This window comes from Hemiscyllium ocellatum, chromosome 14 (genome assembly GCF_020745735.1).
Source record: "Hemiscyllium ocellatum isolate sHemOce1 chromosome 14, sHemOce1.pat.X.cur, whole genome shotgun sequence".
Taxonomy (NCBI): domain Eukaryota; kingdom Metazoa; phylum Chordata; class Chondrichthyes; order Orectolobiformes; family Hemiscylliidae; genus Hemiscyllium; species Hemiscyllium ocellatum.
Window position 1 is genome coordinate 22195745 of NC_083414.1, and position 20065 is coordinate 22215809.

Consider the following 20065-nt stretch of genomic DNA (forward strand, 5'->3'; position numbering starts at 1 on the left):
AGGGAATGGGTCTAGGTGGGTTACTCTTCAGAGGGTCGGTGTGGACTTGTTAGGCCAAAGGGCCTGTTTCATATTGGAGGGAAGCTCATCTGATCTAAACACCTGGAATCTAGTGCCAGACGAATCAAGCAACAGCCTGGTATAGTTATGGTCTCGGAATCATAACTTATGCACTACATCCAAGACAACACCATCATCATCCCTGGGTATATCTTATGCAACAGCAGGACAGACCCAGCAGAAGTCATGGCACGGTGTTATGCACCAAGGAAGGAATTGGTCTAGGAATCCTCAACATTGACTTTGAACGCCATGACGTATCATGGCATAAGGTCAAACACAGGAATGGAAACCTCCAGCTGATTCTAATGAAACAACTCTCTAGATTCCTCCCTTTTGAATAGCATCTGGATTAAGTACAGAAAGAGTGGAAAGAACACAGAATGTACTAAGAGAAGGACTTAAATTAGTGATTTGGCAGCACCACTACTGACCTAAATCCTAAAGCCTGGGACTGCAACAGATGGTGAGAGAATAAATAAGAGGAAAAAAAAATACTTGACTTCATCCTCACCAAACTGCCACAGATGCACTTTTCTATGACAGTATAGTAACAATTGCATAGTCCTTGTAGAGATGATGTTTATCATCACATTGAGAATACTTTTCATCATGTTCAGTTCACTACCCCTGTGCCAAGTGGAACAGACTTCAAACAGATCTACCAACTCAAGACTCGGCATCCATGAGGTGCTGTGGAACTGTAGCCACAGTAGTCCAACAAATCTTCAACCGGGGATCAATCCTGGTTCCATGAAGAGTGTAGCAGGGCATCCTAGGAGCAGCACCAACCTGGTATCTCAGGACTATTTGCATGCCAAATAGCTAGGCAGCAAGTGACAGACAGAGCTAGCGATCCCACATGAAATGAATCAGATCTAAGCTCTGCAGATCTGCCATATACATCATGAATGATGATGGACAATTAAACAACTCGCCATCTTCAACAATAGTGACCACTGCACAGCACATCAGTGCAAAAGATAAGGCTGAAACATTTTGCAGCAATTGTCAGTTCTTTGTTTTATTAAATAAAAAGTGTGATCCTTTGGGAGGAGTGGATACTGAGATATGGGAGATGCTATGTATTGTCCAGAACTACCCCATTCATGTCAAAGACCTTTATAAGTGTGAACGAGCTACCCTACACCTGCTGCCAGCAAATGGAAGTATCTGAAGGGGGAAGAACGTGGAGCAACATATCCTGACAAGCCAAAAGAACCATCTCAGCGGACTCTGTGAACAAAGACTATTGAACTGCCTTCCCAATTTTTTACTTCCACCCATAACACCCATGTCTCTTTCCTCTTCTCTGTGTCAGTCCATATATCATCTAGAGGGGGAGTTTAAAAGGGAGTTAGAGTTATAACTAGCACAGCGTATATTGATGGCTCACAATTGTTTACCTATAGCTCGAATCTATTTATTTGTAATAAATAGTAATTTTAGCTAAGTGGGGACACAGGATCTATAATTTCCGTTAACCTGGTGTAAAAGACATTTTTGTAAACCTTTAAAAATCTTTAACTTTTGTGATGACTTGGGGAATAGCAGGCCTTGATTTCCAGGGCATAATGCAAGTGAAGGGTAACACTGTGCACAACTGATGGTGGCATGAAGAATAGGAGACTACAGCTGACTACAATGCCCAAGACTCCTTAACACTCCCCATGACTGCTTGAAGTTCCATCCAGTAGCTGTATTATATATCAGAGTGGACAGTACTTCAGCTTTGCTCATAGATGAACCTTTTTACATCATTACCTTACACATTATATTCTCAAAATTTGAACTTTTGAGAAAAAATACTACTGCTGAATTTTTCGGTCACCAGTGCTCTAGGCATTCAATACCATCTATACGAAAGCCATGGGTATAAATATTTCACAACACCAGGTTATAGTCCAACGGGTTTATTTGGAAGCACTAGCTCTCAGAGCGCTGCTCCTTTCATAAGGTGGTTGTGGAGTATCAGATCGTATGATACAGAATGTGTCACAAAAGTTTACAGTGTGATGTAACTGAAATTATATATTGAAGAAGACCACCAAAACAACTTCAAACAACCACCAAACCTCAAACAGATCGTTGTTCGGAGCAAACTGCCCGGCTTTCAGGACAACACCATACAACCTTGTCATGGTAGACACTGCAAGACGTGTCTGTGTTGACGTGGATACCACCATTATACGTGGGAAGACCTTTCACCATGTACGTGTCAGGTACTCACGTGACTCAGCCACATTGTCTAGCTGCAGGTAAGGATGCCCTGAGGCATGGTATGTTGGTGAGACTGAGCAGAGGTTATGCCAACGGATAAATGGACATCGCATAACAATCAACAAACAGGAGTGTTCTATCTCAGTTGGAGAACACTTCAGCGGATTGGGATGTTTGATCTTGGACCTTCGGGTGACCATCGTCCAAGGCGAACTTTGGGACAGGCAACAATGCAAAGTGGTGAAAGTGAGTACTGCAGATGCTGGAGATTAGAGTCTAGATTAGAGTGGTGCTGGAAAAGCATAGCAGGTCATGCAGCATCCAAGGAGCAGGAAAATCAACGTTTCAGGCAAAAGCCCTTCATCAGGCATCAGAACAATGCAAAGTAGCCAAGCAGAGGCTGATAGCCAAGTTTGGTACCCATGAGGATGACCTCAACTGGGACCTTGGATTCATGTCATGACAGGTGACCCCACTGCACCACACACACACACACACACACACAAACGCTCTCTCAGAGACACTCCTACAAACCCATACACTCATGCAGACCCTCTCTCACATGCTCACACATACACACCCACACTCACAAACTTATACCCCTTTACACTCACACACATTATCTCACAGACACTCATACGTTCTGGAATTTACATGTAAAAGACTGGTACCAACATGCCATTCTAAAAGATGACAGACTTAACAAACAATCCAGGTCTTTTTCAATATATAATTTTAGTTAAATCACACTGTAAACTTTTGCTATACATTCTGTGTCCTACAATTTTATATTCCACAACCACCTGATGAAGCAGCAGCACTCCGAAAGCTAGTGTTTGCAAATAAACCTATTGAACTGGTGTTGTGTGATTTTTAACTTTGTACAATCCAGTCCAACACTGGCACGTCCAAATCATAAATATTTCCTGTTACGGACTTGAGACCATGCCCTCTGGCAAGGGTTTATAATTACTGGATTTAAGTTTAACCGTGGTCTTTCGAATGTTCAAAACTTCAGTATAATCTCACACAGTCATTTTTTTCTCTTGTGTAAACTGGCCCAGTATTAGGCTTATTACAGCCTTCTTGGGCTTTTTAGCTCAACTACACAATGCCTAATACAAGACCATAAGATATAGGAGTAGAATTAGCTCATTCAAACCACTGAGTCTGCTCCATTGTTCGATCATGGCTGATGTGTTTCTCAACCCATTCTCCTCCCTTCTCCCTATAATCCTTGATCCCCTTACCAATCAAGAACCGATCTATCTCTGTCTTGAATACACTCAATGACCTGGCCTCCGCAATCCTCTGCGGCAATCAGTTCCACTGAATGACCACCCTCTGGCTAAAGAAATTCCTCCTTATCTGAGTTCTAAAGGATCGTCACTTCACTTTGAATTTGCACCCTTGGGTTCTACTAGTAGAAATATCTGCTCCACGACCACTCCATCTAGGTCTCTCAGTATCCTACAAGTTTCAATCAGATAAACCCCTCAACTTTCTAAATTCCATGGAGCGCAGACCCAGACTCCTTAATTGCTCCTCATATGAAAAGCCATTCATCCCTGGGATCATTCTTCTGACTCCCTCTCGTATCTGATTTGTTGACTTCCTTTGTATCTTTTCCAATATCCCATTATGGTGCAGTGACTGGAACTGTACTCAGGTATTTAGCTAGTGCTGAACCAGTGCTTTGTCAATCCGTCAACGCATTAATTTTATTTACTTTGCCTCCAATCAAATGAAAACTTTGTTTGCTTTTTATTTCCAAGATTGCATACTGAACTGATGATTTTAATACCCATGTCAACAATTCCCTCATGGTATACTGCACTATAGTCTACCATCATTCATTTAATATTGCCATACTAATTTTGAAATATTGTTAAATAGAAGAAACATGGCAATTAATTTGCATGAAGTACCAAAAGCAGAATTGTAATAACAATCAGATGGATTTTTTGTGATGTTGACTGAGAGATAAATGTTGCCAAGCTAACTATCACATCAGGAGAAAATGTGGACTACAGATGCTGAAGATCAGAGTCAAAAAATGTGGCGCTGGAAAAGCACAGCAGATTAGGCAGCATCCAACGAGGAGGAGAGTCGATGTTTTGGGCACAAGCCTTTCATCAGGAATTCGGGGGAGGGGGGGGGGGGGGGGGAGGGGGGAGGGCGTAATGCCAAGGGGGCTGAGAGATAAATGGATGGGGGCTGGTGCTGGGGGAAAGGTTACTTGGAAGGCAATAGGTAGATGAAGGTAGGTGTGAAGTGATAGGTCGGAGGTAAAAACAATGACTGCAGATGCTGGAAAGCAGATTCTGGATTAGAATGGTGCTGGAAAAGCACAGCAGTTCAGACAGCATCCAAGGAGCAGGAAAATCAATGTTTTGGGCAAAAGCCCTTCATCAGGAATACAGGCAGAGTGCCTGATCTCTCCACCCTTCAGGCACTCAGCCTGTATTCCTGATGAAGGGCTTTTGCCCGAAACATTGAGTTTTCTGCTCCTTGGATGCTGTCTGAACTCCTGTGATAGGAGGTCGGAGCAGAGGGTGGAGTGGATAGGTGGGAAGGAAGGTGGACAGGTGGGAAGGAAGATAGACAGGTAGGACAATTCAAGAGGGTGGTGCTGAGTTGGAGGCTTGGATCTTGGATAAGGTGGGGGGAGGGAAGATGAGGAAACTGGTAACATCGACATTGATACCATGTGGTTGGAGGGTCCCAAGGCGGAAGATGAGGTGTTCTTCCTCCAGGCATCCGGTGGCTTGGATTTGGCGGTGGAAGCAGCCCAGGACTATCATATAAACTTGTTTCGTAAGCTGCCATTTTTTTGAGTATAACTCAAAGAGCATATTGATATCAAAATTTCTATTGGTTACAGGAAGTGGTTATATTTTTCAGTTTAAACTAGCAGGCAGTTCCATGACAAGTACTCCATAGTTCAGTTCTTCACATTCTCCCCATGTCTGCATGGGTTTGTTCTGGCTTCCTCTCATAATCTAAAGATGTGCAGTTTAGATGAATTGGCCATTCTAAATTGCCCATAGAGTTTGGGGATGTTTGGGTTAGGTGCATTAATAAGGGGTAAACATGGGATAATAGGGTAGGGGAATGAGTCTTAGTGGGTTACTCTTTGGAGGTATGGTGTGGACCCTTTGGGCCAAAGGGCCTGTTTCCACACTGTGGGGATTCCAAATAACATAAACTGCTAGTTAAATGAACATGCAAATTAAATGATAATTTTGAAGCATTTTAGATGGAAAAAAATATTCTGTCTTAATATTAATGATTAATATTAATATATGCATTAATATCATTAACTGTAGAAACCTGGGGAATAAATTTCATGAAACTTATGTTTGTGTTTTCACTTTCCTTCTTACAGGTGATACCTAAAGAAAAATAATGAAAGTAAACAATTTTGTTTTGTTCTTCGTACTTCTCAACTTCTGTGTTATTATTGGTAAGAAGGAAATTAAGGCAACCAATGGGAGTCAGTGGAGGCAGCTCCACCCTCAAGGACAACAAGTTGGCATTGTGAATCGCAATCCAGCCAGACAATCCAAACCTAGACGTCCACTCTTCCCTGCAAAAGTTCCAAACATGAATGCAGATGAAGGCACTGCAACCTTCCTTGATTCGTATATAGGTATTGATGAAACTGAAACCAGCTACAATGTATTACCAGGTTAGTAACAAAAAGATAACAAGTAACTTCTCAACCACAGTCATACCCATTTAAATAAACTTCATCACAATTCAAGAGACAATAGACAATAGGTGCAGGAGTAGGACATTCTGCCCTTCGAGCCTGCACCACCATTCAATATGATCACGGCTGATCCTCCTTAATCAGTATCCTGTGCCTGCCTTATCCCATAACCCTTGATTCCACTATCCTTGACAGCTCTATCCAACTCTTTCTTAAATGAATCCAGAGACTGGGCCTCCACTGCCCTCTGGTGCAGAGCATTCCACACAGCGACCACTCTCTGGATGAAGAAGTTTCTCCTCATCTCTATCCTAAATGGTCTACCCTGTATTTTTAAACTGTGTCCTCTGGTTCGTCACTCACCCAGCGGAAACATGTTTCCTGTCTCTAGAGTGTCCAATCCTTTAATAATCTTGTATGTCCCAATCAGATCCCCTCTCAGTCTTCTAAACTCAAGGGATACAAGCCTAGTCGCTCCAATCTTTCAGCGTAAGGTAGTCCCGCCATTCCAGGGATTGACCTTGTGAACCTACGCTCCACTCCCTCAATAGCCAGAATGTCTTTCTTCAAATTTGGAGACCAGAACTGCACACAATACTCCAGGTGTGGTCTCACCAGGGCCCTGTACAGCTGCAGAAGAACCTCTTTGCTTCTATCCTCAATCCCTCCTGTTATGAAGGCCAGCATGCTATTAGCCTTCTTCTCTATCTGCTGTACCTGCATGCTTACCTTCATTGACTGGTGTACAAGAACACCCAGATCTCTATGTACTGCCCCTTTACCTAAATTGATTCCATTTAGATAGTAATCTGCCTTCCTGTTCTTGCCACCAAAGTGGATAACCATACATTTATCCACATTAAACTGCATCTGCCATGCATCTGACCACTCACCTAACCTGTCCAGGTCATTCTGTAATCTCCTAACACCCTCCTCACATTTCACTCTGCCACCCAGCTTAGTATCATCAGCAAATTTGCTAATGTTATTACTAATACCATCTTCTATATCATTAATATATATTGTAAAAAGCTGCGGTCCCAGCACTGATCCCTGCAGTACCCCACTGGTCCCTGCCTACCATTCCAAAATGGAGCCGTTTATCACTACTTTTTGTTTCCTGTCAGCCAACCAACTTTCAATCCAAGTCAGTACTTTGCCCCCAATACCATGTGCCCTAATTTTGTTCACTAACCTCCTATTTGGGACTTTATCAAAAGCTTTCTGAAAATCCAGGTACACTACATCTACTGGATCTCCCTCATCCATCTCCAGAGTTACATCCTCAAAAAATTCCAGAAGATTAGTCAAGCATAATTTCCCCTTCATAAATCCATGCTGACTCTGACCTATCCTGTAACTACTATCCAGACGTGTCGTAATTTCATCCTTTATAATAAACTCCAGCATCTTTCCCACCACTGAGGTCAGACTGACTGGTCTATAATTTCCTGCTTTCTCTCTCCCACCTTTCTCAAAAATAGTACAACATTAGCCACCCTCCAATTCGCAAGAACTGATCCCGAATCTATCGAACTCTGGAAAATAATCACCAATGCATCCACGATTTCAAGAAACATAAATTGTTGACATTAACCATTTGATTGTTTTGTTTTGGAAATATTGTAAACTGAGACTATCCCATCAGAATTATTCCAATGGCAGTGGTTTACACATGTAAAGACAAGTAATAAATACAAACTATAAACATACACCATTCAGAAAATCTGAATATATCACATGGAAAAACTGTAATTCTGACTCTGATGAAAATACATCAAATCGAATCAAAAATATATTATGAGTTATTGAAAAGGCTAGGTCACTAAAGCTATAAATTTACCCAACTGCAGCAGATTAATATTGATCTCATGTTTTTATGTAGACATATATTTGACATTTTTATATATATGCTATGTCAGATTGCTATTGGTACACTACAACCACACTTGGTTGTTATAAAGCCTTTAGTGACTATTTGGGTTTAAAATAAAATCTTGCAGAAACAGATGGCAGTCTCTCCAGCAACTATTTCCTGATCAGGTCACCATAACTCCACCGGGAGAGCAGTTATACTGTACAGTAAATGAGAACTGTAAATGGATTTGTTTCCCTTTTCAACAGTATAAGCTGATCTATTCACCACACACCATCGCTCCAATGACATGCAGTCAGTCAGCATCTGTTTTGCACACTCCTGGCATTCAGTTTGGGCTCAGAAAGTGAAATAAAAACAAGCAAATGAGTTAAGATTAGATTCCCTAAAGTGTGGAAACAGGCCCTTTGGCCCAACAAGTCCACACCGACCCTCCGAAGAGTAACCCACCTAGACCCATTTCCCTCTGACTAACACAGCTAACACTATGGGCAATTTAGCATGGCCAATCCACCTGACGTACACATCTTTGGACTGTGGGAGGAAACCGAAGCACCCGGAGGAAACCCAAGCAGACACGGGGAGAATGTGCTGACTCCACACAGACAGTCGCCAGAGGCTGGAACCGAACCTGGGATCCTGGTGCTGTGAGACTAACCACTGAGCCATCGTGTTGCTCAAAGATTGATATGACTTTGCATAATCCTTCATTTCTGCAATCATAAGAATGAAAGTTAGAAACCACACAATGGAAAAACATGCAACCCCTATCCCCAAAGTGTTAATGAACTATGTCATTAAAAAAAATTCTTATGATATCCACAAAGAACTTTTACAAAGGGATTGGAATTTCTAGTAATTGATGGAAAGGACTGCATGACAAGATTTCAGGTTTTAACACCTTTATTGTCAGAAACTAAAAGCAACATTGATTAAATACTACTGTTGGCAAATTACACTTTAATAGAAACTCTTGACTTTTAGCATAGCTTAAGATCTCCTTTTATGATGATACATTGCACTGTCCCCTGAGTAAACACTTCATTCTCCCAAAACCTGTCCAAAGTAAACTTCTGCTCCCAAATACCTGTTTACGTTTACTTTTTTCAGAGCTGATTGTACTGTGAAGATTATACTGGAGATCTTGCATCTGCTTTTAATTTCTCACAAACTTGGCCTCTTCATTCTGAGCATGAACTCCTACCTGTGTTCTACAGTGAACAATAGGCAAGCCCATAAACTGATAACTGGTAACTCCACACCGACCAAAAACACCTGACCAATCTTGAATGACCAAAGTCTACTAGAAGTGTTAAATCTTGAAAATGAGGATTTGTACTGAAGGTGCTGGAAATCTACAGCAATGGTAGATTTTGAATTTATTGAAGAGAAACAAGTCCTAAAGACATGATAGAACTTGGCAACATCTAAAATTTTGACAGTGCATTTTATGACAATTTGCAAGTTACTGTCATTTTACCTTTCAAGTCAAAATATAATTTCATAAGGTAGATGTAAGCATTTGACAATATTACTGCATTGATCAATCTTTTAAATTGTGAACTAAAACCTTTTATAACAAATAACTACAATAATCCCAAGAAGTATTCCATTCATAAAATAACTGGTTCACTATTTCATATGTCCCGATCTCCAATACCTTGGTAATCCACAGGGAAACATATTGATACACCTATGTAAAAAAAAGTACTTATATAATATATGCAACATAATAAAATGTACCAAGGCACTTCACAGGAGCATTACCAGGTAACACCTGACACTATGCTACAAAAAATCAGAACAGGTGGCCAAGGATTTAGTCAAAGTGGTAACTTCTAAGAAGCATTTTAAAAGGACAATGAGGGAGGGAGAAATTAGATGGAATTGGGAAGGAAATTTGAGCATCAGGCTTAGATAAGTGAAAACAAAGGCATTAGTGGTGAGGCAAAAAAAGGTCAAGGACGTTCGAGAGTTTTTGAAGGATCATAGCTTTGAAGGAGACAAATGGCAAAAGCAGCAACAAGGCCAAAGAGGAATTTGAACATCATGCTGAAAATGTTAAATTTGCAAGATTATTGTACTAGAAGTCAATATTCTTTGATATTTACAACACTGAAACAAGCACCTGCAATTTACTAATTTAAATTTTTATCGATAGCACTATTCATTCTGTTCATTAGCCCTACACGAGTTTAGATGCATTCTATCCCAGTGGTACAGCTCCTTTCTGTCAGGCAATGATACTAATGTTCCCATATCAGTTTTTCAACCAAGCATGCACCTTTCCAATCCTTATACCAATTGTATACAGCTTCGATGGTAATCTCAAGATTGGGTACTTAGTCACCCTTCCCTTTTTAAACTTTCCTTCAGTTATACTAAGTTTGTTTAAATATGCAGCAGAACCTTCTGTCTCTTGGTCATGATTACAGCGAAACGAAAGAAAGCAAAGCTCATCTATCTCCTTAATTATCAAATTTCCTAAGACTCCAGTGTTTCTGTTTTGCTCTCCCACACCATTTCCTTGAAATCCCACCTTTCCTCATGGAATCAATACCATGAGCCATTTAAATTTCTCCATTTAATTAACATTCAGCTCTTCTATTCTTCCTGCAAAAATATATAACCTCACATTTCCCTACATTATATTCCATCTGCTAAGTTTTTGCCCTCTTACTTATCTCTTTGCACACTGTGTATCATCCTCACCAATTGCTTTCCTATTTTTGTGCCATCCTCAAACCTGACTATAGTACATTCACTTTCTTCATCCAAGTAATATATATTGTAAATAATTGTGTACCCAGCAGTGATCCCTGTAGCACACTTCTAGTTAGAGGTTACCACCTCGAAAATGCACTAAACTCTTGGTCTTCTATTAGTTAGTAAATTTTCTATCCAACTTCATATACTACCTCCAACACCCATGGGTTGTTATCTCATGAAGTCACCTAATATATGGCACCTTATCGAACACTCTTTCCCTTTGTGAAACCATGCTGACTCTACTTGATTATATTATTTATATTTTTGTTATTGACTCATAGGATATGAGCATCACTGGCAAGGCCAACATTTAATACTCATTCTTAAATTGCCCAAGGTCATCTAAGAGACAACCACATCGCTGTGGGTCTGGAGTCAAATGTACAACAGATCTCCTTCTTTGAGGGACAGTAGTGAACCAGATTTTTTTTAAACCTTTTCAGTAGATTCTAATATTTTCACAATGGCAGTAACTGGCTTATAATTACCAGTTCATTTGTCTCCCTTTTTGAATAAGGGTGTAACATTGTCAGTTTATCAATCCTCTGGGACTTTTTCAGAATCTTAGATTCTTGGAAGATTATGAGGCAGTGCATCTATTATCTCCATAGCTACGTCCTTAAAAATCTGAGGATGCAACCAATCACATTTGGAGAACTTTTGTCCTTTGGTCCCATTACTTGCCCTAGTTCTTTATCTTTTGCAATTTTTAAAATGCATTTCCTCTCCTCCTTTCGCCCCTTGATTTAGTATTTTTGGAATGATATCAATGTCCCCTGTACCCTGTACCTTCACCTCAGCAACCATCCCCCCACCCTCTCCCCAGCCTCTTCCACACTTATCTCTCCACCCACACTTATCTCTCCACCCTGGAGGCTCCCTGTCTCCATTCCTGATGAAGGGCTTTTGCCTGAAACATCGATTTTCCTGCTCCTCGGATGCTGCATGACCTGCTGTGCTTTTCCAGCACCACTCTAATCTAAACTCTGGTTTCCAGTATCCGCAGTCCTCACTTTGGCCAGGTTATCTCAGAGTACAATAAGGTCTTGATCGGATAGCGTCTTGGGTCAGGGAGTGGCAGATGGAGTTTAATTTTGATAAATTTGAGGTTATTGCATTTTTGTAAGGCAAACCAGGGCAGGACTTATACAATTAATAGTCAGGCCCTGGGGTGTGTTGCTAAATGAAGTGACCTCAGGATGCAAGTGAATAATTCCTTGAAGGTAGAGTTACAGGTAGTCAGGACAGTGAGGATGGCATTTGATATGCTTGCTTTCATTGGTCAGTGCACTGAGTACAGGAGTCAAAAAGTGTGGCGCTGTAGAAACACAGCAGGTCAGGCAGCATTCAAAGAGCAGGACAGTCGATGTTTCAGGCATAGGCTCTTCATCAGGAAGGAGCGGGGAGCCTAAGGGGGCTGAGAGATAAATAGGAGGAGGGTGGTGCTGGGGAGAAGGTAGCTTGGAAGGCCAATGGTAGATGAAGGTGAGGGGGTGACAGTGATAGGGTAGAGCAGAGGGTGGAGCGGATAGGTGGGAAGGAAGGTGGAGAGGTAGGACAGTTCAAGAGGGCAGTGCCAAGTTGAAGGGTTGGATCTGGGATAAGGTGCGTTGATGGGAGATGAGGAAACCGGTGAGATCGACATTAATCCCATATGGTTGGAGGGTCCCAAGGCAGAAGATGAGGCGTTCTTCCTCCAAGCATCGGGTGGCTTTGAGTATTGGAGTTATGACTTCATGCTGTCGCTGTACAGGACACTGGTGAGGCTAATATTAGAATACTGTGTTCAGTTCAAGTCTTCTTGCTATAGGAAAGATGTTGTTAAGCTTGAAAGGGTTCAGAAAAGATTTACAAGGATCTTGCCAGGATTGGAGGGCTTGGGTTATAGTGAGTGATTGAATAGGCTGGAGTTATTTTCTTTGAAGCATAGGAGGCTGAGGAGTAAACTTCCGTAGATTTATAAAATCACGAGGAGCATGAACAGGGTAAATAGCCAATGTCTTTTTCCCAGATTAGGAGAGTCCAAAACTAGAGGACACAGGTTTAAGGTGAGAGGGAAAAGATTTTAAAAAAACCTAAGGGCAGCTTTTCATGCAGAGAGTGCCGTGCATGGAATGAGCTACCAGACAAAGTGATGGAGGCAGGTACAAGCACGTGGATGTGTGTACGAATAGGGAGGGTTCAGAGGGATATGGGCCAAATGCTGGCAAATGGGACTAAATCAGTTTAGGATATCTGGTTGGCATGAGTAGAAGTTGGACTGAAGGGTCTCGTTTCCATGCTCTACACTCTAAGCTCTTCCTGTCCATTTTTATGTTACTTATTAGTTTATTTTCTTGCTCTTCATTACTTTCTTGGTAATCTTTATTGATTTTTAAAACTTTCCTAATCCTCTGCTTTACCATGAATTGTTGCCAAATTGTATGCTTTTGCTTTTTAATTGATACCATTCTTAATTTCCATGGTTAACCATGATTGGTTTACACCCTTGATAGAATCCTCATTCCTCAATACGATATATCTTTGTTGTGGGTCACGAACTATTTTCTTAAATGTATGCCATTATTCATCAACCGCTTTTTCTCCTAAATTCTGTTTCCATTCCACTCCAGGCAACTCTGCCTTCATTCCTTTGTCGTTATCCTCTGTTAAGTTTAGCAGACTTTTTTCGATGCACTCACTTTCAAGCTCAATGCTAAATTCTATCATGTTTTGATCACTATTTTCTAGGAAATCTTTTACTCTTAGATTATTTATTAAACCTGCCTGATTAAATATTACCAGATCTTGGAATTTTGATCAATGTATTTAAGAAAGGATGTATTGGCATTAGAAGAGTTTAGATAGTTCATTCCTGGGATGAAAGGGTTAACTTAACAAGAATGGCTAATCAATTTTTGCCTTTATTTAATGGAGTTGAGAAGAATAAGGGATGATCTTACTGAACATGCAAGGTCCTAAGAGGAGTAAGTGTGGTGTTGAAAAAGCACAGCAGGTCAGGCAGCATCTGAGGAGCAGGAGAATCAACATTTCAGGCATCAGCATCTGCAGTCCTCACTTCCTCCAAAGTCCTGAGAGGGCTTGACAGGTAGATGTTTTCACTAGCGCAGGAATCTCAGACTAAGGTTCATAGTTACAGAATAAGAAGACATTCACTGAACACTGAGATGTGAAGGAATTTCTTCTCCTATATGGTGGTGAATGCCTGGAATTCTCTACCCAAAGGAGTTGTGGAGGCAAGATCACAGAAAGCATTTTAAGTGCATATAGTTTTTTGACATGTTGAGGATTTGAGAGCGAAGGAGCTGGATTTAAAGAGCAATTAAGACTTGGCACAGACTAGCATAAGCTTGAGGGGAATCAATGCCCTACCCTATTGTATGATATTCTCATACCTAACAAGTTATTTTTAAGAAAAAGAGAAACAAAAGACTGGAGACTTAAACACAAACTAAAGACCTTACTTTTAAAGATTAGAAATAATCACTAGTCTGTTTGATGTAAGCATTTGAGTAGCTTTAGGAGAGACTGTTTTTGAAATAAAACCTCAGAACTATGTTCTGATGAAAGGTCAAACTGCCAACATTAACCTTTTTCAAAATCAGTTGCTGATCATTTTGCATATTTTCTAATAAAAAGCAAAGTTGAAGTCACAGAACACCAGGTTATAGTCCTACAGGTTTTTTGAAATCACAAGCTTTTGGAGCGCTGCTCCTTTGTCAGGCTTCACCTGATGAAGGTGTAGCACTCCGAAAGCTTGTGATTTCAAATAAACCTATTGGACCATAACCTGGTGTCGTGTGACATCTGATTTTGTCCACCCCAGTCCAACACTGGTGCCACCACATCAATAAAAAGCAACAAAAGGTTATTGAGACACAAATTATCATTCCATTTAACCTCATTCAGATTGTTATAGTATACTACTAAAACCAAAACTACCATTTTAAGACATTCTCAATGCAGGTTACATTATATTCTTGCCAATATGTGTTTACTGGGATAATTGTCAATTTCAGGGATCACTGAGTTATTAAGTGTTGCTATGCTTCAGTGTTTAAGAATTATGTGGCATTTTACAGTTTTGAATAATGCACTGCTTTTACTCATTGTTTAACTTGAATCTACTCAAGATGTTTAGCATATCAACAGACGGATACTAATTACACTCATTTTAAAATTGATGTCATTAGGTAGACAAGGACGCTGCAAAGCAAATGGAATGATCATGTATGACAAGGCAGTCTGGTCTCCAAAACCTTGTCTGACCTGTCTGTGTTCAAATGGAAAAGTGATCTGTGATGAAATGAGCTGCTCGATCCTAAAATGTGCAAGGACCAGAATACCAACAGGAGAATGCTGTCCAATTTGCACTTCAATTGGTATTTTCTCATTTTTTTTTCAGCTGATTTTATTCGGTTATTTAAAAGATCAAAATCAAAAATAGCTATCAAATTGTTTATTAACACACAGTAGTTTCAGGTATGCGCTCATACACACAAAATGCTTTGAGTAAAGATACTTACCATTGAAACATAATATACTTACAAACAAAATGCTTGGAGATAAAAACTTACCAATTAAACATAATATTAATGAACTATTTAACATGGCTATTTCAAAGATTATTGCAAATATAATTGAGGTCAATTTAAATATTTGTTCAGAAAATATGTTAGCAAGAAGGACTATTATTTGAATGGTAAAAAGTTGCAGCATACTTCGTTGCAGAGGATTCTGGGTGTCCTTGTGCATGAATCATAGAAGGATGGTCTGCTGGTATAACAGGTAATTAAAGCGGCAAATGGAATTTTGTCCTTCATTGCTACAAGGATTGAGTTTAAAAGCAGGGAGGTTATATTGCTGGCCAAACCTGGAGTACTGCATGCAGTTTCGGTCTCCTTACTTGAGAAAGGATAACTGGCACTGAAGGGGGTGCAGAGGAGATTCACCAGGTTGATTTTGGAGTTGCGAGAGTTGGCTTATGAGGACACTGGGGTTATATTCATTGGAATTTAGAAGAATGAGGGGGGAACTTATAGAAACACATACAATTATGAAGGGAATAGATAAGATAGAAACAGAGAGGTTGTTTCCACTGGCAGGTGAAACTAGAACAAGACGGCATTACCTAAAATTTTGGGGGAACAGATTTAGAACTGAATTGAGGAGGAACGTCTTCACCCAAAGGGTTGTGAATCTGTGGAATTTCCTGCCCGGTGAAGTAGTAGAGACTTCCTCATTGAATGTTTATAAAGTTAAGATAGATAATTTTTTTAGAACAGTAAAGGAATTAAGGGTTGTGGCGAGAGGGTGGCTAAGTGGTGCTAAGGCCACGAAAAGATCATCCTGATCCTACTGAATGGCAGAGAGGACTCAAAGGGCCAGGTGGCCTATTCCTGTTTCTGATTCTTATGACCTTATTAAAAATTAATACATGAAACAATGAATTAAATGCACACTGCAAAATAGAAAGAACCATATTTGTATCTCTAAAGCTCAATTGAGCATCTGCAATTGAACTTTAGAACATAGAACATTACAGTGCAGTACAGGCCTTTGATGTTGCACCGACCTGTGGAACCAATCTGAAGCCTAGCTATCCTACACTATTCCATTTTCATCCATATGTTTATCTAATGATCATTTAAATGCCCTTAAAGTTGGCGAGATTACTACTGTTGTGGGCTGTGCGTTGCACACCCCTAATACCGAGTAAAGAAACTGCCTCGGATATCTGTCCTGTATCTATCACTCCTCAATTTAAAGCTATGTGCCCTAGTGCTAGCCATCACCATCTGAGGAAAAAGGCTCTCACTGTCCACTACAAAACCTTCTAGCTAAATTCAATATTTACCAAATATAATGTTATTGCTATTAAAAAACTGCAACACTAAATACCATACATGCTCTTAATAGCTTTGTAGCTATTTCACTTTAAGTTGCAACATGATTTCTATGTTAAGCCTACTGCAGACTACATTTTTCTGTAACGAGAACATTGTACCAGCTACTTAAAGACAACAATCAGTGAGATTATATTAATAAGTATTGCACAATACTTATTAACATGACCATCTGAAATAAAAATATATGCTGAGTAGTAATACTGCAATTTAGATTCAATGTTGACATTATATTCCGCATCTTTATTCTTTTAATTAGGTTATAATTTGATTTGCTGTTCAATACACTGGCTATTATTTTATTATAGATAGAAATTGATATAAGACAAATAATACAGTTAAGTTTTGAAAATGGTGCACATTAGTTATTCATTTTATTACTAAACCCCAAAATAATACTTCAAGCATGAATCTACTGAAACGGTTTCACAAAGTTTCCTTTGTTATTCATTTTCATTTATTAATTACTGGAATTCTATGAATTATGACTAGACCACCATGCCCCCTTTCCCATTTCATCATTGATTTTGATCTCCATATTTGATTATTAAATGTTCAGTTAACAGTCTTAAATTTTATGCTGATTCTACAGAGCTAAGCGATCCTAGTGAAACTTATCATCCAGTGATCCCAGGTAATCAAGATACACAAATAAAACAAGAAGAGCTAAGGAGAGATAACAACAAATTGGAAGAAGAGCTCCGCAGAAAAGATGAGGAAAAGAAAAGAAAGCTTGAAGAGAAAAAGCATAACGATGAAGAACAAAAAATAGAACTAGGGAGATCCTATCATCAGGGAAAAACTATAGAAGAGGAAGATCTTCAAAAGCTGCAGGCAGAGGATCAGGAACATTTACATGAAGAATTTCAGGGGAGTAAAGAAAATGGAGAAAATCAGCAACTCGAAAATGAAATGACAAATCACTCAAAAACTATTCAAGAGAAAGAAGAGGAGGATAACAATTATGATGGGTATGTTGAGTATGTTGAATATATTGATATTTATGATGAGGAAAAGGAGCAGCAAGTGAAGGAACAAGAGGAGCAAGAGGAGCAGCAAGTGAAGGAACAAGAGGAACAGCAAGTGAAGGAACAAGAGGAACAAGGGGAGCAGCAAGTGAAGGAACAAGAGGAGCAGCAAGTGAAGGAACAAGAGGAACAAGGGGAGCAGCAAGTGAAGGAACAAGAAGAGGAGGACCTGCAAGTGAAGGTACAAGAGGAGGAGGAGGAGAAGGGTGAGAAGGAGAAAAAAGAGACAGAGGAGCAATTGGAGGTACACAAGGGAGAGGAGGTGATAGAGAAGGAGAAAGTGATGGAGGAGGTGGCGGAAGAGGAAGTGGTAGTGGATGAAGCAGAGAAGCAAAATGAGAAACAGGAGGAAACGCAAGAGGAGGCAGAAGAGAAGGAGATTGCGGAAGACGAAGAAAATGGTTCTGCAGATGTTTTTGAGTTGTCATTATTTCCTTCCATATTTGAATCAATGTTAGTTCAATCTGGTGAAGAACCCCCTAGATTTTCTCTTCCAGTTGGCTGTGAGACCACAGATATCACAATAAATTGCAATAATGCCAAGTTAACTCAAATACCTCCACTCAGTGATCTGGAGCTTACAAATCTTTATCTTGCAGGTAATCAACAGTTTCTTATCTTTATGGCATTTTACATTTTAACAATAATAATTTTATTTGAGAAAACTGAATTGCTTAAATCATTTCTAAAACATGTCAAAAAAGGAAAGAAGTGGAATGATAAGTATTCATTAAAACGTTTTTATGTCAATCAAGTTTATAACTATGGTTATTAGGTCTGGCATTAATGCTGTTATACTTGGGGATACCATCAAGAAACAGAAATACTTTGACAAAGAAACATAAGATGTATTTGGAAAGGCAAGGACTGATTCGGGATAGTCAACACGGCTTTGTGCGTGGGAAATCATGTCTCACAAACTTGATTGAGATTTTTGAAGAAGAAGCAAAGAGGATTGATGAGGGCAGAGCAGTAGATGTGATCTATATGGACTTCAGTAAGGCGTTCAACAAGGTTCCCCATGGGAGACTGATTAGTAAGGTTCGGTCTCATGGAATATAAGGATAACTAGCCATTTGGATACAGAACTGGCTCAAAGGTAGAAGACAGAGGGTGGTGGTGGAGGGTTATTTTTCAGACTGGAGGCCTGTGACCAGTGGAGTGCAACAAGGATCGGTGCTGGGTCCTCTACTTTTTGTCATTTACAGAAATGATTTGGATGCGAGCATAAGAGGTACAGTTAGTAGGTTTGCAGATGACACCAAAATTGGAGGTGTAGTGGACAGCGAAGAGGGTTATCTCAGATTACAACAGGATCTGGACCAGATGGGCCAATGGGCTGAGAAGTGGCAGATGGAGTTTAATTCAGATAAATGCGAGGTGCTGCATTTTGGGAAAGCAAATCTTAGCAGGACTTATATATTTAATGGTAAGGTCCTAGGCAGTGTTACTGAACAAAGAGACCTTGGAGTGCAGCTTCATAGCTCCTTGAAAGTGGAGTTGCAGGTTGATAGGATAGTGAAGAAGGTGTTTGGTATGCTTTCCTTTATTGGTCAGAATATTGAGTACAGGAGTTGGGAGGTCATGTTGTGGCTGTACAGGGCATTGGTTAGGCCACTGTTCGAATATTGCGTGTAATTCTGGTCTCCCTCCTATCGGAAAGATGTTGTAAAATTTGAAAGGGTTCAGAAAAGATTTACAAGGATGTTGCTAGGGTTGGAGGATCTGAGCTACAGGGAGAGGCTGAACAGGCTGGGATGTTTTTCCTAGAGTGTCAAGGCTGAGGGGTGACCTTATAGAGATTTACAAAATTATGAGTGGCATGGATAGGATAAATAGACAAAGTCCTTTCCCTGGGGTCAGGGAGTCCAGAACGAGAGGGCATAGGTTTAGGGTGAGAGGGGAAAGATATAAGAGACCTAAGGGGCAGGATTTTCATGCAGAGGTGGTACGTGTATGGAATGAACTGCCAGAGGATGCGGTGGAGGCTGGTACAATTGCAACATTTAAGAGGCATTTGGATGGGTATATGAATAGGAAGGGTTTAGAGGGATATGGGCCGGGTGCTGGCAGGTGGGACTAGATTGGGTTGGGATATCAGGTCGGCATGGACGGGTTGGACTGAAGGGTCTGAATCCATGCTGTACATCTCTGTGACTATATCTGGCAACATTAATTTTGACTGGTACAGGTTTTTCCAGGTTCTCATACAAGTGCATTTGGAAAATTGTGTTAACACCTTTGTGTTAACATCTGCGTGGGTTTCCTCCGGGTGCTCCGGTTTCCTCCCACAGTCCAAAGATGTGCAGGTTTGGTGAATTGGCCAGGATAAATTGCCCGTAGTGTTAGGTAAAGGGGTAAATGTAGGGGTATGGGTGGGTTGCGCTTTGGCGGGTCGGTGTGGACTTGTTGGGCCGAAGGGCCTGTTTCCACACTGTAAGTAATCTAATCTAATCTAACCTTTATTAAAAAGAGAACTCCTGTACAGTTC

General features: G+C 40.3%; 2 protein-coding genes across 6 annotated transcripts in view; one reads left to right on the plus strand and one right to left on the minus strand.

The window, feature by feature from the left end:
- Positions 1-20065, minus strand: part of cenpp (centromere protein P) — a 348905-nt gene that overhangs the window by 22474 nt on the left and 306366 nt on the right. The window lies entirely within an intron of this gene.
- Positions 1-20065, plus strand: part of LOC132822295 (extracellular matrix protein 2-like) — an 80937-nt gene that overhangs the window by 7795 nt on the left and 53077 nt on the right. For all 3 annotated transcript variants that reach the window (XM_060835491.1, XM_060835490.1, XM_060835492.1), the window contains exons 2-4: positions 5669-5971; positions 14834-15022; positions 17139-18173. In XM_060835491.1, the coding sequence (XP_060691474.1) occupies positions 5689-5971; positions 14834-15022; positions 17139-18173 (1507 nt within the window). In that variant the 5' untranslated portion in view covers positions 5669-5688. The remainder of the gene's footprint in view (positions 1-5668; positions 5972-14833; positions 15023-17138; positions 18174-20065) is intronic.